Genomic DNA, 18,662 nt, shown 5'->3' with positions numbered 1-18,662 from the left:
CAGAAAAATGAATGAATGAATAAATATAGATTACTAATGATACAAATTTAATTTTCTTCTAGAAATGAAAGTGTTTGTTTCTCTTCTTTTATTTCTCAAGCCAAAGTAATTATTTCCTCCTTCTTGGAAGTCCAGAAATAGTTTAAACTTTAATTAAAAGTCTTATGTTTCAACAGTTGGAATGAGGATCAGGTAATAATGAAGAAACTCCGTGAACACCCCGAGGAGAACCAGCACCCCCTCCATTGGTTATTTTAGCTCAGCCCACAGCTAACATATCAGCTCAGAAGGTTCCTACCACCCACTCCACTTCCAACGCCTTTTAATATTCACACAGAGTTTTCTCACATTGTGAGATCCTCATGCTCTCACACACTTCCTTTATACATGCCGTTTCCTCAGCCTTGAATGCCACCTTTCTTTACCTGGAGAACACCTTTCCCTTAAAGACTCAGGTCAGAAGTCACACAGTACTCCTGTGCTACCACCTAATGCAAAGTGTGATTATTCCTCTACTTCTCTTCTGCATTTAAATGTTAAATTATTGAGGGAAGAGGCCTGGTCTCATCGTTTTTGGAATAGCTCTGGATGTGCATTCCCATTTTGTATATAATACAACTCAGTAAAGGTTGTGTAATATTGACTTTCATATGTGTGTATCCAAAGCTAACATGTTCCCATGCCCTTTGACTCAGTTTTCCCCATGGCAATGAATTTAACCACAGGAAATAATTGAATGGGAGAAAGAAAGTTATACAGATGGAAGTTCTATAAAATATGTATTTGCTAAACATTGGAAACAAGTTAAATGTTTACCAATAGAGTAATGGCAAGTAAATTGGGGTACATGATCTTGAAGGAGCATGACTTATTCTCTCATTCATCATACAAACATGAAGACTGCCAAAGAGCTATCAGATACACAGCAATTTATCAGATACCACATCTGCCTTCAATGAATACACAGTCTGGTAGAGTCTTCTAAAATGATAATTACCAAACTACATAGAAAGCGAGCACTATTTGTGGTCTAATGTGAAGAAGAAAACAAATCAGATTATAAAACCATCTGTACATGACGACTGCAACTCTAAACATGTGAGAGTGTGAACAAAGTCTGGATGGGTGAATACAGGAATGACAATATTGATGTGGTTAGATTGGATGACATTTTCTTTAGCATTATTACAATTGGTTTTCAAGCTTTAAAGCTTTAGATTGTTTCAAACGTTTCTAGGGGGGAAAAAAAGCTACTCCCATGACCCTGGCTCCCCAGGTTGGGAGTGGCATGAATGACGGGGTATGTTTCCAGATGGGCAGGGGCTTGCCACAAGGTGATTGGGAGGGGATATTCAAGACAGTCCAGGAGAGTCGGGTTAGGGAAGGCTATCACTCTGTAGACTTGGGAGTGCTCACTGGGTGCCATTGTAAGAAACAGCCTCTTCTGTGTCTGTGCTATGCCACGCAGCAGCACCTGCAGGCTTCTCTAAGTTTTGTCAGCACCACAACTTGGGCATAGCACGGCAATGCCAGGTGTGGGGGAAGCAGAAGTCTAAGAAGCAGACAAAAGGGTTGAGACCTGCAAGAGTTGGTGGCTAGTTCCTTCTGCTGGAAAGGATGATCTCTATGTGAAAGGCTTATCCCTCTTCTATAGACAAGGAAACTGAAGCTCAATTAGTCCCAAGCTACCAGAATTGGGGTTGGAATCCATCCCTTCTTATTTGGGGGCAGGGTTTTTCTGTTTCCCCTACTGGCCTGGGAGCAGGTGGAGATGCATTAGGTCGTATGGAAGAGACAGGCTGATAGGATGGGTGGAGCCCTTTGGGAAGGAGGCGGCAATGGGGAATCTGTTGGTAGGATCCCATGATGGAGGTATGAGAAGCCAAGCATTTGAATTTTGACTCAATGCAGTAGGCAGTGGGGAGCCCTTATAGGTTTGGGGATGTGATGGAGGAGGGCTTAATGAAAATGACGCTGGTGTAATCAGGGGAGAGGCTGGGTCAGGCACATGGTAAGGGTGGTGTGTGGCATTTGTTCTGTGTCATCAAAACAGTGCAAATTCAACTTCTTGGAAATATGTACTTCTGCTTATCTATCAGTGAGATTGGACTGGAAGCTTCCGTCTTACATATCCCTTCCCCATGGATAACAGCACCGTCCAGGGATGGACACCTGATACAAACTTGGCCTATCAGAGCACTTCCCTGGGAATTTTGCCCTTGGGACCAGAGAAGCATGGGTGTCAGCCCCTCTCTGGTGGTAAAACTGTGTCATGTAAGTCTGGGGGATCTATAATAACTAAAAGATTTGAGTGTCAGAGAGAGGGAATTCTAGCTAGGCGCAGGCCCTGGTTTCCCCTCACTTTGAGGGCTCAGACACACTTTTGTTATGCCACAATATGAACAATATTCACCCCCCGGCCTTTTAACTAAACTAGGCTGAATTGAATTTTTGTCATCTGCAAACCAAAAAGTTCTGATGACATTTGCAGTAAGGGAGTTCAATTTGTTCATTGTTCAAATTTTGAGCACAATTCTCAACAACACTCGAGGGTGGTTTTGTGTGCATTGGGTCCACCACTTTGTGCCTGTAAGAAACAACAACAAAAATCTTTCCTGACTATTCGGCATCAGGTTCAGGAACTCCAGGTTCTCTGTAGACACAAGGCTTTGGGAGTTCCTTCAGAGAAGGAGGGACGCATCTCCGTCACTCGTGTGGTAAGTAAAATTGCTACTCAGAACACTTCCCTGCCTGCTCCTTTGTGATTCAGATGGGGAGAAATCAACATGGACTGAGCGCCCACACAGGACAGCCAGGCATTTCCCATACAGGTGGTAAAGGTATCTTCTGAACTTCTCCCCAGCAAATGCATAGATGAGAGGATTCAGGCAACAATGGCTAAATGCAACTGTCTCGGTCACACTGAGGGCCAGCCTCAGATCCCTCCTCATGTCACAACTGGGAAAGAAGTCGTAGAGCTTAAGCGTCTCCAGGAAAATCATAACGTTGTAGGGTGTCCAGAAGAGGAAAAACACGACGACCACCAGAAGGATCAGTTTGATGGCTTTGGCTTTTTTGTGGTTCTTGCAGGAAAACAGCGTCTGGATGATTCTGAAGTAGCAGTAACTCATAATGAGCAGGGGAAGTAGGAAGCCAAGAAAATTTGCTTCCACATTGCGGAGCACGGGCCAGATTTCCTGGAGGACCTCAGGGTAGTCACCAAGGCATTCGTTTTCTTTCTGCTTTGTGAACATGAACTGGGGTGCTGCCACCAAAATGGCTGCTGCCCAGACGCCTAGGCTGATGGTGACGCCATGCTGCACGGTCCGGTTGTTCATGGAGTTGGCGGCCAGGACGATGGCCAGGTACCTATCAATGCTGATGATGGTGATGAAGAATATGCTTCCAAAAAAGCCGATGAAGAAGAAGGCAGTAGTGAATTTGCACATGGCGTTTTGGAGGCCCTCTTCATTTATCACATAGTGAGTCCAGAAGGGCAAGGTGGCTACAAACAGCAGATCAGACAAGGCCAGGTTCAGGAGGTAAATGTCGGTAACACTCTTGGGCTTCTTGCTGTTGGTGAGGGCAAACACTACCAACAAATTTCCCACCAAGCCAATGGCAAAGACAACGGAGTAGAATATGGACAGGAACACTGTCCCAAAGGCCACGATGTCCCCAATATAACAGGCTTCAGCCGAATCATCGTACTCAAAGTTTTCTGTAACTGATTCAGGGAACGGATCCATGGTGACAGCCTGGATCAGAAAGAAAAACAAGTAACTGTGTTAGTTCTCAGAGAAACAAAGTTGGAATTCTGTGTGGCCTCATATGTAGGCAGGCAGGAAGAAACAAATATTGGTTGGGTGCACACTACATTTCCCAGCTTCCCATTTGCCATGTTGTTTAATCCCCACAACAGTCTTGTGATGAAGACTGCAACAGACTCTTTTGACAGGATAGGCAGACTCCTTTGACTTGCCCAAAGCCATGCAGTAAATGACTCCGTGAGCATTTGGCTCTAGGCTTTTTTTTTTTTTTTTTTAAAGATGGAGTCTCACTGTGTCACCCAGGCTGGAGTGCAGGGGTGCGATCTCAGCTCACAGAAACCTCTGCCCCCTGGGGTTCAAACAATTCCTCTGCCTCAGTCTCCCAAATAGCTGGGATTACAGGTGTGCACTACCATGCCTGGTTAATTTTTGTACTTTTAGTAGAGATGGGGTTTCATCATGTTAGCCAGGCTGGTCTTGAACTCCTGACCTCAGATGATTCACCTGCCTCAGCCTCCCAACATGCTAGGATTACAGGCGTGAGCCACAGCGCCCGGCCAGCTCTAGGCTTTTTGAAGCTTAAGACAGATCTGTTTTTCTTTGACTGTCCAAAGTCTCTCCAAAAGCTAGCTAGTTTGACCAATGTGTGGATGAGAAAGGGAGAGCCATGAGCAGGAGGCAGGGGTGAGATGGGGTGACTTGGGGGTGCAGCTGTAATTCACACTTCCAGTCCAAACTTCCCCAAAGCAATTCTCCATCCTCTTCCTTTATTTCCACCTTTTCCAGTCTCTGGCCCCTTGCTTTTCCACGAAGGTAGGCCTGGAGAGAGAAGCTTCAGACCCAGAGCCTTGGGGAGAACAGCACCGGGAAGCCCTCATCTTTGTTTTTTGAGAACCATTTCACTTTCTCTTCTCCTTATAACCAACAAGTCCTTCTCTTTCTTAGCAGGTATCAGACAGTCATACACTCCAGAGTGACTACCTTATTTTGGGTTGCCCAGGACTTTCCTGGTTTTAGCCCTGAAAGTCCCACCTATTGGGAACCCCCCACTCCTAGGCAAATCAGGACTGTTGGTCATCCTACAACCCTAAGTGAAGAGGAGGTGTTGCCATCATTCAGGGCTCTGCAGTCACAGAGGGGCTGGCTGATCCAAGATGGAGGATGGGGCTCCGATGTCTACTGGTCTAGGCTCCGAGTGACTAACCTTACCATTACCAGCCCTATATTTCACTTTGGTCTGGTCTTCCCCACTACTCTCATCTCCTGTTACCTTCTGAGCAAGAACTGAAAAAAGAAGACACTTCTGCAGGCTGCACTCCCCTTCTTTTCATAGCCAGGACTTGGTCATTCACTCCAGAGCTGGCTGGGAGGCAGCCCCTTCACACTGCTCCTCTGGGTGTCTCCTCCTCCCTTCCTCATGATACCACAGATGCAGATGGGTCCCTCAGAAACCCTCAAAACAGGCCTCCTGGTTGTCACCGCCTCCCTCTTTACCACAACTTATAGCAAAGCCTCACGCTTTAACCGAGGGAGTTTCCACGCCCCACTATACCCTTTCCATGATGGTTTTACCCAGGCGGCGTCTCACCAAGATGAGGCCCACCCAGCCAGGGTGTCACTTCTCCCTTCCCAGCCTCTTCTCACCCAGAATCTCCTGGGATAAGTGGGCTGGGGCTTTACGACCCAAGCTGTCTCAGGCTGTGATGAGTTCTCAACCCCAGGGAACGTGTATGCTTTCTCTGCTTTAGGCTGCAATGCCCTTTTCTCAGATAATAATCTCTGGTTGTGACATTAATTAATAATATTTAAGTCGAATGATATAAAATGGCTGACATGCAGCTATTTTTGAGCCACATCCATGTCAGTTTCATATGACTCAAGCTATATGTGGGGAAACAGAAATTGCTACTTAGTGCCTGTTGCTTGTCACAGAGCATGATCTTCCCAGACACGCTGCTGTATGAGTAAAAATAGTCAAGTCCTTGGTGGTTCTATGTTAGGGACCCTGGAGCTAGCTACTTTCTCCCTCCCCTTCCCCCAGTGAGAAGAGCTGGCAAAGCTGACCTCAAATCCAATAAAAATTGTCCTGCATCTCTTCACGTGCCTGTGGTCAGTCCTTCAGCCCAGGAACTTCTGTGGACTCGGGCACTTGCGAGATTGAATCCTGTATCTGTCCTCTCTGGCTGAGTGATGGGTGAACTTGAAACTTCTGAGCCTAACATTCTTTGTCTGTAAGATTGGGATTCATTCTCATGCCTGCACACAGAACTGTTTTAGGGGGAGCACCTGGCACAGTGTGTCGCATACAGCAAGCACTTAATACATGTTCAATTTGTTTCCTGCATTATGTGAGGAAGCAGAAGCCCTTTGGATCTTTGGAATCATCAAGGCTGCCTGTGGACTCCCATGTTCCACCTGTACCCTGGGTATCCTGGGAATTTGATCTTTAAAGGTCACTTTATTTCCCCTCCCCGCTGAAATAAGACATACTTTCTTTTTAGATTATTTTGGGGGAGGGGAACTAAGCCGCCCTTTATTGAGCTTTTACTAAACTGTCAGACTTACTGCTCTACTTGGATCATTATTGATCTAATCCTTTCTGCAATTCTGAAAAAAAAAAAAAAGGTTCTATATTTAATTCACTGCCCTGCTGAATGGCTCTGGGGATATTCATGATGAGAGGAAGGAATGGGACAAATGTGGAGAAGGCAGGGAAGTTAGAAATAAGCAACTGACTTTCTGGTTGAGTGGCAGAGGGGTCCCAAGTCAGGCCGTTTACCTTACTGGGTGCCTGGGCTCAGGGCTGCCAGGTGCACAGGAACATCTCTAATGTGCACCAAGTCTCCATATAAGCCTCGGGTGGCCCTGGCTTGGCGGGGAGCTCATGAAAAGATCAGTCAAGCACAGTCTAAGCCAGGAAGGAGCTTGTCTTCTCAATGGGGAAGTTCACATAAAAACTTTGGTTAAGGCAGAATGGAAGAAGTGGGTCAATGTATCCTCTGAAGATGGGATGCAAATTCAGGTCATGCTCTGGGCGGGATGGTGTTGCCTGACATGTGGTGGTATTATGTATGAGAGCCAAATGGCTGGTTATGGGCACCCATCTGGCTTGGGACTGCTCCCTGACATCCAAGGGGTCTGCTCGGTGTGGGCAGAAGAACACTCTGCAGCCCTCATCCTAGCTCCCTGCTGTCTCAGAGTCCCCCGTGAAGACCCTAGAATTGCCATGCCTCCCACAGGAGTCTCTCGGTGCTGGCACAGTGCGTGCATGCAGTGGGTACTCACCCAGCATACTGTGGTCCCTGCTACCAGTCATCTGGACCATACTACAGAGGAAAGAGTGGTACAGATACCGCTTTCTACGAGTTCCCACGTGATTCTGAGGATCAGCACTGGTCATTGAGGGACATTGTTGACCTTCATATCACATTTCCATTTTGCACACATCATGCCTCACAGGAGGCACAGCTAGGTGAAGCACCTGGCCCGTCCCACAGCTGGAAGCACGGGGAGCGGGACTGAGGCCAAGGCCTGTGCTCTTCCCACTCTCCCTTGAAGATGGAGGCGACTCGGGCCCTGGGCTTAGGGTTCAAATCCTGGCAGGGAGAAGGACACAATGACTACCAAACAGTTGAGTCCCAAATCCAGTGGTAAAAAGGCATCAAAACAACAGCCTTAGCTTTCTCCTCTAAAAAATAACCTCTTAGGTTTTTTGAGAGCATAAGAATTAAATTAGTTTAAATTGCTTATTGGGATTTATCACAGACACACAGATGCTAAAGCAAGTGTGTACACTGTCACTGCAGCAAGCTTCAAATATAAATGAAGGGAAACAACCCCAATGTCCATCACTAGGGACAGATCAAAGTACGATAAGTCCAATTAATGAAATACCAAGCAGCTGCTTAAAAACACAGTTTCCAGCCCTTGGAAATTTGGGAAAAACAACAAAAACAGGCAAATCTATATGTTCTGTTATGGAACAATCTCTAAGATACACTGGTAAATGAAAAAAGCTAGGTGAGGTACCATGTACATAGTATGCTGTCATTTGTGGAAAATAATGATGTGTGCATATTTTGTACGAGGTTTAAATATCTCTTAAGGAATACACTGGTGGTGGTAATAGTAATTATCCCTGGAGAGGGATTCTGAAGGCCTGAGGATGTGGGAAAGGAGACAGTTTTTATGGTAAACTTTTGGAAATGTTTTTTACCATGGACACATATTACCTATTTTGGAAAATAGTTTAATTAATTCATTTGGAATTTTAAAATAAAAATAAACAAAAATACGAGTTATATGAAAAACAAAAAATAAGTAACTTAGTACAATAACAAGCATGCTGCACATACTTAATAAGTGGTGCCAACATATAAAAGAATCATCTCTATTTTATGGGCGAGTAGATGAACTCAGAGAGGGTGAATAACTTGTTCAAGGTGATGCAGTGTGTGCAATAGGGCTGCAGAGGGCCCAGATGTGTTCGGCCTCAGCACTTTTTTTTAACTTCACATTACACCCCTTCCCCGTTCCTCTTTCCCAAAACTAGGAGTCCCTAAGAGAAGACCTATGTCCTCTTCAGCTCTGTAGGCCAATGTTCAACAGAAGGCCTGGTTCACAGTGAATGCCATATGAATATTTGCAGAAGGGTAAATACTATTCCCTAGATCTTTGTTCCGAAGAGTTTCATCCAGTAGTGATGAAAGCACCCTATCAGTCACCCTGATCTCAGGGGTGCTCATGAGCGCACAGGTGTCCTTTCTGATCATAGGCTAGGAAGCCTTGAACTCTGAGAAGTTAGTAGGTGCCTGATGCGTCGAATGAATGAATAAATAAGTGAATGAAAGACTTCAAGGAGCAAGAAAAGAGATTCGTCAGCTCTATAATGTGGAGCCCCAGGAGATGAGCAGAGGCTCACCAGCTCTCCACAGTCAGAAAACAACTTGGAAAACACAACCTCTCATTTCAACCATGCCTCTCACATGTGGCTTTTGAACATATGTGGTCAGAAATAGATATCAGCGTGGGTAACAGCAGCTCTGTTTTCTATGCAAATCTCAAGAAACAGCATGAGTCATGGGGCAACACAGGGTTTTGCCTGGTTCTGAAGGGACTTGTCCTCTGTGTGCTGGAGCTAGTTCAAACCCACCCGTGGTAGCCAAATGCCCTAGAGCATGTGAAGGCACCATTTACATCAGAAATCTGACATCAGTGAAGATGTGTCCTTCACAGAATTATTCCAGTGAACTTGGTAGCTTTAGCAAGGTGCTTTTTAAGGAATACTGAGCCTGAGCTGAGTGCACCTCCTATTTGTGGATCCTCCAAGATGTTCAAGGTTTGGGAGCTGAGCCTAAAGATAGGGCCTCCTGGCAGCAGATGGGAGTGTGGCCATGGCTTGGGGGTGGCCTGCAGGGTGGTTAAAGGCCTGCCAGAGGTCTAAATAGCTTTCATCTTAGGCTGGACCATGGCTTTCCTTTGTCCCTGAGGGACAATAGAAACCAAATGGAAGAATCAAATGAGGTAAGACTTTGCAGTGTCTACCCAGCTGGGTTTCATATCCACAAGGGTTGTAAGACACATGCATTCTGGGATGTTGCACTAATAAAAGAACCATCAACTAAGGCTGCACTTCACAACTTAGTGCAGTAGCCAGTAAGAATTTAAACCTTCTCTGGGCCATCCTCAGGCCTCCTTACCCACTATTCAGTTAAGCCAAGGTTTTACTAAATGGCCTTGAGCTGAGAGTTTCGGTGAACCTAGACAGAGCTTTGAGTGTACACGTTTCACACCCAAGTAGAAATTTGTAAAATTCCCCACTCACATCCGCGGCTGATCCTGGTCTACTTCCTCTGGCCTACTTCCTTTTCTCATGCCTGCTTATTTTTTTTTTAACTTTTTAGGGGAGGGACGCTCATCATTACCCATTGTTTCCAATCAGCTTCCCTTTTCTATACCTCTCTTCTATCCATTTCTTCTTCTATCTGACATCCTTTTATGTTGCTTTCCCCTTCTCTTTTGGCTTCACATCAGCTTACTGTTTTCTAGATCCAGTGTATCTTCTGGTAGTTTTTACTCTCCTGGTCTCTGTTTATGGCTTTTTAGTAAAAGTGAAGACTAGATTTGAGGTTCAGTCTGGTGCCAAGAAAATTGTGAGGCTTAATTTTTTTCTTTGTACCAAATGAGAGTAGAGAATTGCTCGAGGAGCCCCAACCCAAACTTTCCTTATGAGGATATCATTGTGCTGTTGGCGTTGCAGAGTCTCAAGTTACCCTCAGAATGTCCCAGTTTAGAAGGAGAGGAGGCTGCCATTCCTGAGTGCCTGCTAAATGTCATGCTCCACGTACAAGATCCCACCATATTCTCTTCACAATCCCACTTGAGAAATGATGATCCCCGTGGTATAAATTAACCAGCTGAGGCCCAGAGATTTGGTTAACTTGTTTTCAAGAAAGCAAAAGAGCCAGGATCTCAACCCCAGACGCCTCTTTCCACAAAGCCTGTGCTCCTTGCACTACACAATGCTTTTCTCCCTGGAGGGGAAATCTGCAGGATATTGCAGGCCACTTCTCTCAAAGTAGAACTGAAAATAGCAGACCCCAGGCCCCTTAAGAGAAACTGGTCCATGATGCATCTCTGAATCGGCTGGGGTTTTCCCCTCTAGGCTCATAACCCAGCAGGCTGACCCTCAGGGATTGGTGAGTGGAAAATGGAAGGTGGGGTATTATTTGCTCCTCCAGCCACCACTAGGTTGTCCACACTGCCAGAGCCCCAGGAATCTGGCTCCCATCAACGATGGTGAGGAAACTGGGGTCATTTTCTCTGGAGAGGAAAAGTCTGAAGGCTGAAGGGTTAGCCTATTTTCTGCCTTCAAATATATGATAGTGCTTTTAAGAGCCACATGTTTCACAGGAGCCCACACATCTCCGAAGATGAATGGCTGAGAGACCCTGGGCAGGTCACTACGCTCTGCTTCAGTTTGCTGATGTATGAAATTAAAGCATTGGACCAGACCACCTCTAAGAGCCTTGCTAGCTCTGGCATGCTCAATTTTTCAGCAAGAATCAAACAGAAGGAAACTGCTTGTTTGTTTGTTTGTTTGAGATAGGATCTCTCTCTGTTCCCCAGGCTGGAGAGCAGTGGTGCGATCATAGCTCACTATAGCCTTGAACTCCTGGGATCTAGCAATCCTCCCACCTCAGCCTCCCAAGTAGCTGGGAGTATAGGTGTGCACCACCATGCTCAGCTATTTTTGGTAGATATGGGGTCTTACTATGTTGACCAGGCTGGTTTTGAACATCTGGCCTCGAGATCCTCCTGCCTGGGCCTCTCAAAGTGCCAGGATTACAGGTGTGAGCCATTATGCCTGGCCAAGGAAGCAGTCTTAAAGAGCAACATGAGTCCTAGGTCAGCAAAATGTGGTCTATTGTCAACAGAGAGGCTGCCCAGCAGCCTGCGCAGGGAGCATGACACTTCTGGGGCAAAGCCTCTGAGCATTCAGACGAGGTTCCGTTTGGAGACAGGGAGCTGGATCAGTTGATCAAGTCTTGGCAAATCTTGTTTACCTTGCACTAGACACAAAGGTTCTCAGTTGGCTGCCATGTCCAGACCCCTGACTGTTTGAGAAGCCAAGTTTTACCAGGTCCTGATGGTTTTCTCATGTATGATGGCAGCTATTTTTATAACACACATCCCTTGGGATGCAGAGAGAGCAAAGGCTGATGGGGAGAGGAGTGCTGAGTTCCATGTTAAGGAACCATGAGGAAACATTTTATACCCCATCCGCTATGCAAGTAAATTCAGTGACTATCTATTCCCATAGCAATGAGCCCACCTAGAACAGCATGGCATTGTCTACCCGCCAGGGTTTCACACAGGCCAAATGCACACCCAACCACCCCCTCCAGCCACCACCAAAAAAAAAAAAAAACGGCAACAGAATCCTATTGGGTTTAGTGAATTGCCCCTTTACAAAACCTGCCATTATTTTGTGTTTGAAGCCCCACCCTTCCCTTTCCTCTTCAAAATACTTTACAGTAATTATTTATTTATTTATGTCAAAATAAACTGAAATTTTGAAGGCAAATACTTCATAATTTTTTTAATAATTGAGAAAGATGGACTTGTTAATTGTTTAATTATTAATCAAGTCAATGTTTTTGAGCATCTGTACCATATTCTAGTCTAAGGATAAGTAAAAATTAAAAATAAAAACCTTTAATTCTTCTTGTTAAAAATGAGGACAGAGATCTCCTCACCTCCTTTTTTTCTCAGAGCATTTACTTTAGAAAACTTTTTTTTTTCTTTTTTTTTGACACGGAGTTTCACTCTTGTTGCCCAGGCTGGAGTGCAATGGTGCGATCTCGGCTCACTGTAACCTCCACCTCCTGGATTCAGGTGATTCTCCTGCCTCAGGCTCCCGAGTAGCTGGGATTACAGGCACCCACCACAATGCCCAGCTAATTTTTATATTTTTAGTGGAGCCATATTGGCCAGGCTGATCTCGAATTCCTGAACTCAGGTGATCCACCCGCCACAGCCTCTCAAATTGCTAGGAATACAGGCATGAGCCACCGTGCCCGCCTAGAAAATTGTATGTATTTTCTCCTCTCTTTGAATGAATGTAAACCCTTCTGAAACTAGATAGGCTTTTTGTCAGCTTTATGAGCTAGGCTAGTCTTTCCCAAGGACCTGGGCGTCATCTCTTTGAAATGTAAACAAGCCTAAGGGAGATAGTGCTTCTATCTCCTAGTTTCTGTGGGAAGGTGGGAGCCTAACTGAAGAATCTTGCTCTGTGCTGCAAAATTATCCCTTGTCTTAAAGATAAATTTGATTTTCCTCTGGGTACAGCCAGTTAGCTAACACAAGTGGTTACCGTAATTACCAGGTAAATTTAGAGTGAACCATGTGTGGCAAACAGTGCTGGCACGACCTTTTACTTGAGGAAGGTTATTGTTTGTCTTGATAACATGTGTGTAACAGATTGTATCCACTTGGCTATACAAAAGGGGGAGATTTCTTTCTGTTCTTGCAACCTCTTAGTAGAAGGCCCATAATGCTCTGCACGTTTTGGTTTACTGCTTATTCCATAATAAAACTGTTCTTTCTCTACTCCTTTTGTGGAGAGAATCTCTGTGTTGAAAGAAGACTTTGTTAATTCTATTTCACCAATACTAAGCACTGTACTGAATTCTGTAGAGGCAAAAGTGTTTAAGATACAGTTCCTAGAAGTGTTTATTATTGTTTAGTAACAGAATGTAAGAAAAGTTATGGGAAGCCCAAGGATTGAACCTCTATATCTGTCTCCTTAAAAACTGGGGGAGGGTGATCAAGAGGATATTACCAAAAAAAAAAAAAAAAAAAGGCTGCCATTTGAGTTGATGTTTTAAGGATGGGGAAAGTCTTCCGGGTTGACCAAGATGGAGGTGGCAGTGAAGAGCAGGTGGGCTTTGAAGACAAAGTCACAGAGGGTCTGAGCATAGGACGGTTTCCCAGGGCCAAGGCCAGGCAGAGGGAAATAGAAACAGAAGGCAGTGAAGATGGTGGAGCTGGGAGGGACCCATATGCTCCTGAAGTGTTCAGGAAAGTCAGTTTAGGCTGAGTGCAGGGCTTCGGGGAAGGATGCAGAAAAAGCCAAGGCCAAAAAGGGAGAAGAGGGACAAAGAGAGGGGTCTCAAATTCCACACTAAGTAACTACAAGGAAAAATGATGAAAGACTTTGAAAATAGACACACACTGAGTGATGAAAGGACTGGGAGTCCTTTCTAGCATACTCTTTGGGGCTACCTCCCCCTTTTATTGCCTGAGCTAATTTTACAGCGCCGTAGGTTATAGCAGATAGCAGTGCAAATGACTCTTGCTCATGAAAATACAAACTGTGTCTGGTGGAGATGCACTAGATTAAGTGCCCTGTGGATATGGACCAATTGTGCCTTTATCTCTAAATTCTTCTCAGTATTTCTGAAAGCATCTCACCCGTGCTGTCGGTGTGGCTGTAGACTGCTAGTTCTCATTGCTGCATAGGATTCCACTGTATGAATAGTCCGTGATTTATTGCCATTTCTGCTGCTAATGCACATGTAGGTGGCTTTCAGTTTGTTGCTAGTTTGGACAATGTCGCCGTGAAAATTTTTGTGCATGTACATCTCCTACAACATGGATGCATTTTAAAAGTTTAGTCTTGAGCCAAACCAAAAAATACGAATCCAAATATGAAGATCAGAAATAGGCAAAGCTAAACTACATTGTTGAGGGATGATATTTAGATTCGGTCAAACTATAGGGAAAAGTAAGGAAGTAATCACCATAAAAGTCAGACTTATGGTTCTTTGTGGGAGAGGAAGAGGCTGTGGTCAGGAAGGGACATGAGAGAGGCTTCTGGGGTTCTCTTTCTCAGCCCGGATGGTGGTAATGTGGGAAATTAAATCTAATACTTTACTAACTCAGAGAGTGTTCTTTCAGTGTGTTGTATTTTGCAATAAACAAAATACAATACACTGAAAGGAGACTTTGTTTTCTCCTTAAGCACACTTTAAGGGGAAAACAAAGGTGGCCTAGGAAGATGTTTAAAGACATATAATACAGCTTTTCTTCCCTACTCACAAGCTAAAATGCTGCATTTTGGCCAAACAAGATGAGGGGGCTGAAGCATCAGCTGTGGCCAGTGTGCCGTGAGAATCCCATCTGTGTAGCAGCCAGCAGATTCCAAGCTCCTCAAGAGGGCAGGTGGGATCAAGGTTCAGCTAGAAGCCCCAACATTCCCCTGGCTCTTCTGGGCAGAGTGAGTGATGCCAGAGAGCCCGACTTCTCGGAATGCCTGGGTTGTGCTGCTAGGAATCAGAACATGTCCTTGGGAAAGACAGCCAAGATCTGGAATCTGCCATTCAGGTTCCACTCCCTCCTACGACCACGACCTGCTATGGAGCAGCAGAAGTTCCCCTCCTTGTTCAGCTCCTCCATTACAGGTGCTGGTTCCAAACATCTGTGAACTCAGGACACGGGGTCAGAGGCTGGGGCTGGGGAGGAGCAGTCGGATGCCTGGATCCCAAGCAGGAGGTTTTTTGAGGCTAGGGTCTCTGGCTAGGGAGAACCATACCTGACATTGCCACTGTGCCATAGCTGCCCAGGGCCGGGCAGGGTTCCTCCTGGGCTGGGGTGCACTGGGTCAGCTCTAACACATTATTTGCTCTCCTGCCCCTACAGCTCTGGATTCTTCACAACCTCATTCAATAGTAGTCAGTGTTTTTCAGGTATCCAAACTTTCTGAGACTCGGTTTTCTCATGACAACAATATATATTGTTTCTTGAGCACCAAAGACGGGTCAGGCAGTGTGTTTGGGACTTTCTATATCATGCCTTTAATCCTTGCAGAAAGTCGACACATACCCATTATGTGGCTTCAAAGGCTGATGGACAATCTCCATTTTAAAAGTAGGCAACAGACTTAGCAAGCGCTGTGCACAGTCGCCAAGTGCAGAGCCAGGACTTCATTCCAAAGCCAAGCTGCCTATGTCCCCATCTGTGAAGCGGGGTCAGCTGAGGAGCGGGGCTCAGGGGCAGACTTTGTGGAGACTGGCACGTGGCTGATGGATAGTAGGTGCTCCCTTCCCAGAGGTGTGGCAAGTGCCAGGTCAGCCTGAGCACTAAGAAGAGCCACACTGAATTTGGGCTGAGACTATTTCCTGCCCTGCTTTCCTTTGTGAAAATAAAGCCAAGCGAAGAGGAAGATGAAAGAATCCACCCTAACCTTCCTGAGCCCATTTCTCATTCCCAGGGGTTTTGAACCCCAATCCACTGCCCCCATTCTCAACCCACAGTGGTCCCCGCAGCAGCACAGGTCTGTCGCCCACCCTGCCTCCTCTCAGGAAACCCAGGTCCCTCCAAAGCGCCCTCGGGGCCTGGGATGAACTGTGCCCCGAGCAATGCAAGCTTTCTTGCCTGCTTTCACATGGTTCAATTTTCCTTTTTTTTTGGCTCAGTTTTTTTCTGGCTCAAGTTTTCTACCTCAAGTATTTCAAAAATTGTTATTTGTGTGTGTGTGTGTGTGGAGGGGGTGTTGAAAGAATCCTAAAATTGCTTAGCTGTTCTCTGGACTGAGCAATAAACTCACAAAGCAAGGATTGCAGGCTCCTTGAGGCTGTGATTGCCAGAGGCAAGGCAAGAGAAATAACAAGCCGTGGCCATTCCTCAGCTGGGGTCTCTGATGGATTTCCTCCTGTTTTGCACTCATAATTTCTTTCTGAAGACCATGTTTTCCACCACACAAACCTGAACTGAGTGTCCTCACAATGGTTGTAACAGCATATATCAAAATTGAACACTAAATTTGTGCCAGGAATGTATTAATTAAAATAGCTTTTCTAAAAAACTGTAGATGGGCCAGGCGCGGTGGCTCACACATGTAATCCCAGCACTTTGGGAGGCTGAGGCCAGCGGATCGTCTAAGGTCGGGAGTTCGAGACCAGCCTGACCAACATGGAGAAACCCCATCTCTAATAAAAATACAAAGTTAGCCGGGCGGTGGTGCATGCCTGTGATCCCAGCTACTTGGGAGGCTGAGGCAGGAGAATCACTGGAACCCAGGAGGCAGAGGTTGCAGTGAGCCGAGATTGTGCCATTGCACTCCAGCTTAGGCAACAAGAGCGAAACTCCGTCTCAAAAAACAAACAAACAAACAAAACCCAAAAAACCAAAAAACCAAAAACCTGTATGTGCACAAAAAGTGGAAGAAAAAGGAAAAAAAAAACCCATGAATCTATCTGCAATGTAGTTTCCTAGAATCAACCACAGCAATCTTTTAGCTTTTCTCTATCTACATTTTATACATATTTTATATTTATATTAAGTGCATTTATATTTATATTAAAATGCAGATAACATTTTAAAAACTCTTTATTATGAAATTTTCAAATAAAAAGTAACTTAAAAAAAAGCAGCGAGAACCTCCTTGTACCCATCACCTGGCTTCAACGATTAGCAACCCATGGTCAATATTCCTCTATTCCCCACTTAATGTCTCTCCCGAATTACTTAATTTCACCCGTAAACACTTGTGTGCATCTCTAAAAGATAAGCACTCTTTCTTAAAGGAGACTTTAATGCAATTTCTCATCTCAAAAAATTAGCAATAATTCCTCAACAGCACCCAGATGCAATTTTTCATGCTTTTTTCAGTTAGTATAAAATCATGGGCTTTTCTCCACGTCTCTAAAACGTAATTACTAATGTTTCTGATCCTGTTCCACCAGGTTGAGTGTGATTATAAATGATCTGATCACTCCTTGCCTCCCCCACTCTTCCATCCCCTTGGACATATTTAGGCTACAACATCCCCAGGAAAATGGTTTCCATTGTCTGCACGTAAGGCAAACGAACATTATTAACCTGTTAGCTATCCACTGCTCCACCCCACCCACAGGTACCCAACCAGTCCTGTGCACCTACCTGGCGTGGACTGCCAAGGGAACCTCTGGATCTGCCAATCAGCCACCCTGTCCTGTGCAGACTCTACCAGAGACGAGTATTTCCCTTTCCTTCCCTCTAAGAGCATTTTATTTGCAGAGTTAGCCAATAGTATCTTGTTTCCTGTGAGGGAGACTATCTTTAGATGCTGCAACAGGCAAGCTCAGATACTCCAGGGTGGAGGCCAGCTGCCGACAGGAGGGCCTGACTTTATAAACCTGGAAGACCTAAACCTCGGGGAAGACTGCGGAGCTGGCGGGAGAGAGGTGCCACTTACCCCAACCTGGAGGTAGGGGGCAGGGAGCAGGCCCTGCGGTCAGCAAAGCACAGCACAGTCAGCTCTCATCAATGGGGTGCCTTCAGGAAGCTGGGAATGCTCATGGGGCCCTCAGCTTCCCTGCCCATGAGAGGGACCCCAGAGTACCCACTGGCCCACATTGGGGCACACACAGCTCTTCTCCTCAAAGTGTGGTCCCAGGTGCTGGGAGCTTATTAGACAGCACCTCAAGCCCTGCCCTATATCTGCTGAATCAGAATTTGCATTTTAGTGAAATTCTTAGAAGATTGACACGCACGCTGAGTCTGAGAAGCTCTGGGGTTGGAGGCATCTAGTGAGTATCTTGCACTGGTAGATGTTCAATAAATATTTTGTCCTCACCTCTCTGCCTCAAGGCATTTAGTGGCTCCCTATAGCCATCAGTCAAGCCTCAGGACACAGTCTTCACCCGGGACCTGGCCTCGGCTCCTTTCACAGTCTCTCCCGCTGCCACTCCCGCCCTGCAGTGGGGAACCTGGTGGGCTCCAGCATCCAGCCGTGCTTCTGCTCCCTGGCCTGGCCAGCGTGGGGCGACTGCAACGTGAATCTCAACCGCTACTGCCTCACCACCTTCCCATCACTTCATTACCTGCCTGACTCCTGGCACATGCTATATAATTCCAATCCATCCCTAGCCAGGGTCTGGCCCCGCGGTAGGCCTTCAATACACCTTCATTAAATGGTCCTTGACTCCTTCGAGGCCCCTCTGGCCCCTTGCTGCCCACATCCCAGTCACACCTGGTGCTCCCTTAGCTCTAGTCACTGTGGTATTCTGAGGACAGGGAGTGCTCTGTGCACTCCCCACCTTGTCCCTCCTCACCTCCCCCAACCCCAGGGCAGAACTGGCGGCTGCAGTGCAGTGCTGCGGGCTTGGTGGCCCTCTCATGGTGGAGGAAGTTCACCAGCAGTTTTCTTTCTTTGTTCCTGATCTCAGTGTTTGGCCACCTTTCCCTACCTTTGGCCACGAGGCCAAAGGACAAAAGCAGAGTCAGGCCACTGCCCACCCACTCTCTGACAGTGACCTCTCCCCACCCCACCCCACCGCAGGATACGTCTCCCGGGGTCCACTCAGCAGGGCCGGCTGCCTCAGCCCCTCCCTGCCTCTGACTCCCCTC

The 18,662-nt window shown here is 46.1% G+C and overlaps 1 protein-coding gene across 1 annotated transcript; it reads right to left on the bottom strand.

The window, feature by feature from the left end:
- Nucleotides 1-759: 759 nt before the first annotated feature.
- Nucleotides 760-17,740, bottom strand: CX3CR1 (C-X3-C motif chemokine receptor 1). Its single transcript, XM_007971712.3, has 2 exons — nucleotides 17,214-17,740; nucleotides 760-3,758 (listed from the first exon to the last, which is right to left on the bottom strand). Exon 2 carries the CDS (start codon nucleotides 3,747-3,749, stop codon nucleotides 2,682-2,684), a length of 1,068 nt encoding a protein of 355 aa, XP_007969903.3. The 5' UTR covers nucleotides 3,750-3,758; nucleotides 17,214-17,740; the 3' UTR covers nucleotides 760-2,681.
- Nucleotides 17,741-18,662: the final 922 nt, after the last annotated feature.

The sequence above is a fragment of the Chlorocebus sabaeus genome, chromosome 15 (assembly GCF_047675955.1).
Source record: "Chlorocebus sabaeus isolate Y175 chromosome 15, mChlSab1.0.hap1, whole genome shotgun sequence".
In the NCBI taxonomy this organism is placed as follows: domain Eukaryota; kingdom Metazoa; phylum Chordata; class Mammalia; order Primates; family Cercopithecidae; genus Chlorocebus; species Chlorocebus sabaeus.
This window is presented reverse-complemented; position numbering and strand designations above follow the sequence as displayed.

Bases quoted from the DNA above. Each gene is read 5' to 3' on its own strand.
- CX3CR1 (XM_007971712.3), bottom strand. From the start codon at position 3,749: ATGGATCCGTTCCCTGAATCAGTTACAGAAAACTTTGAGTACGATGAT.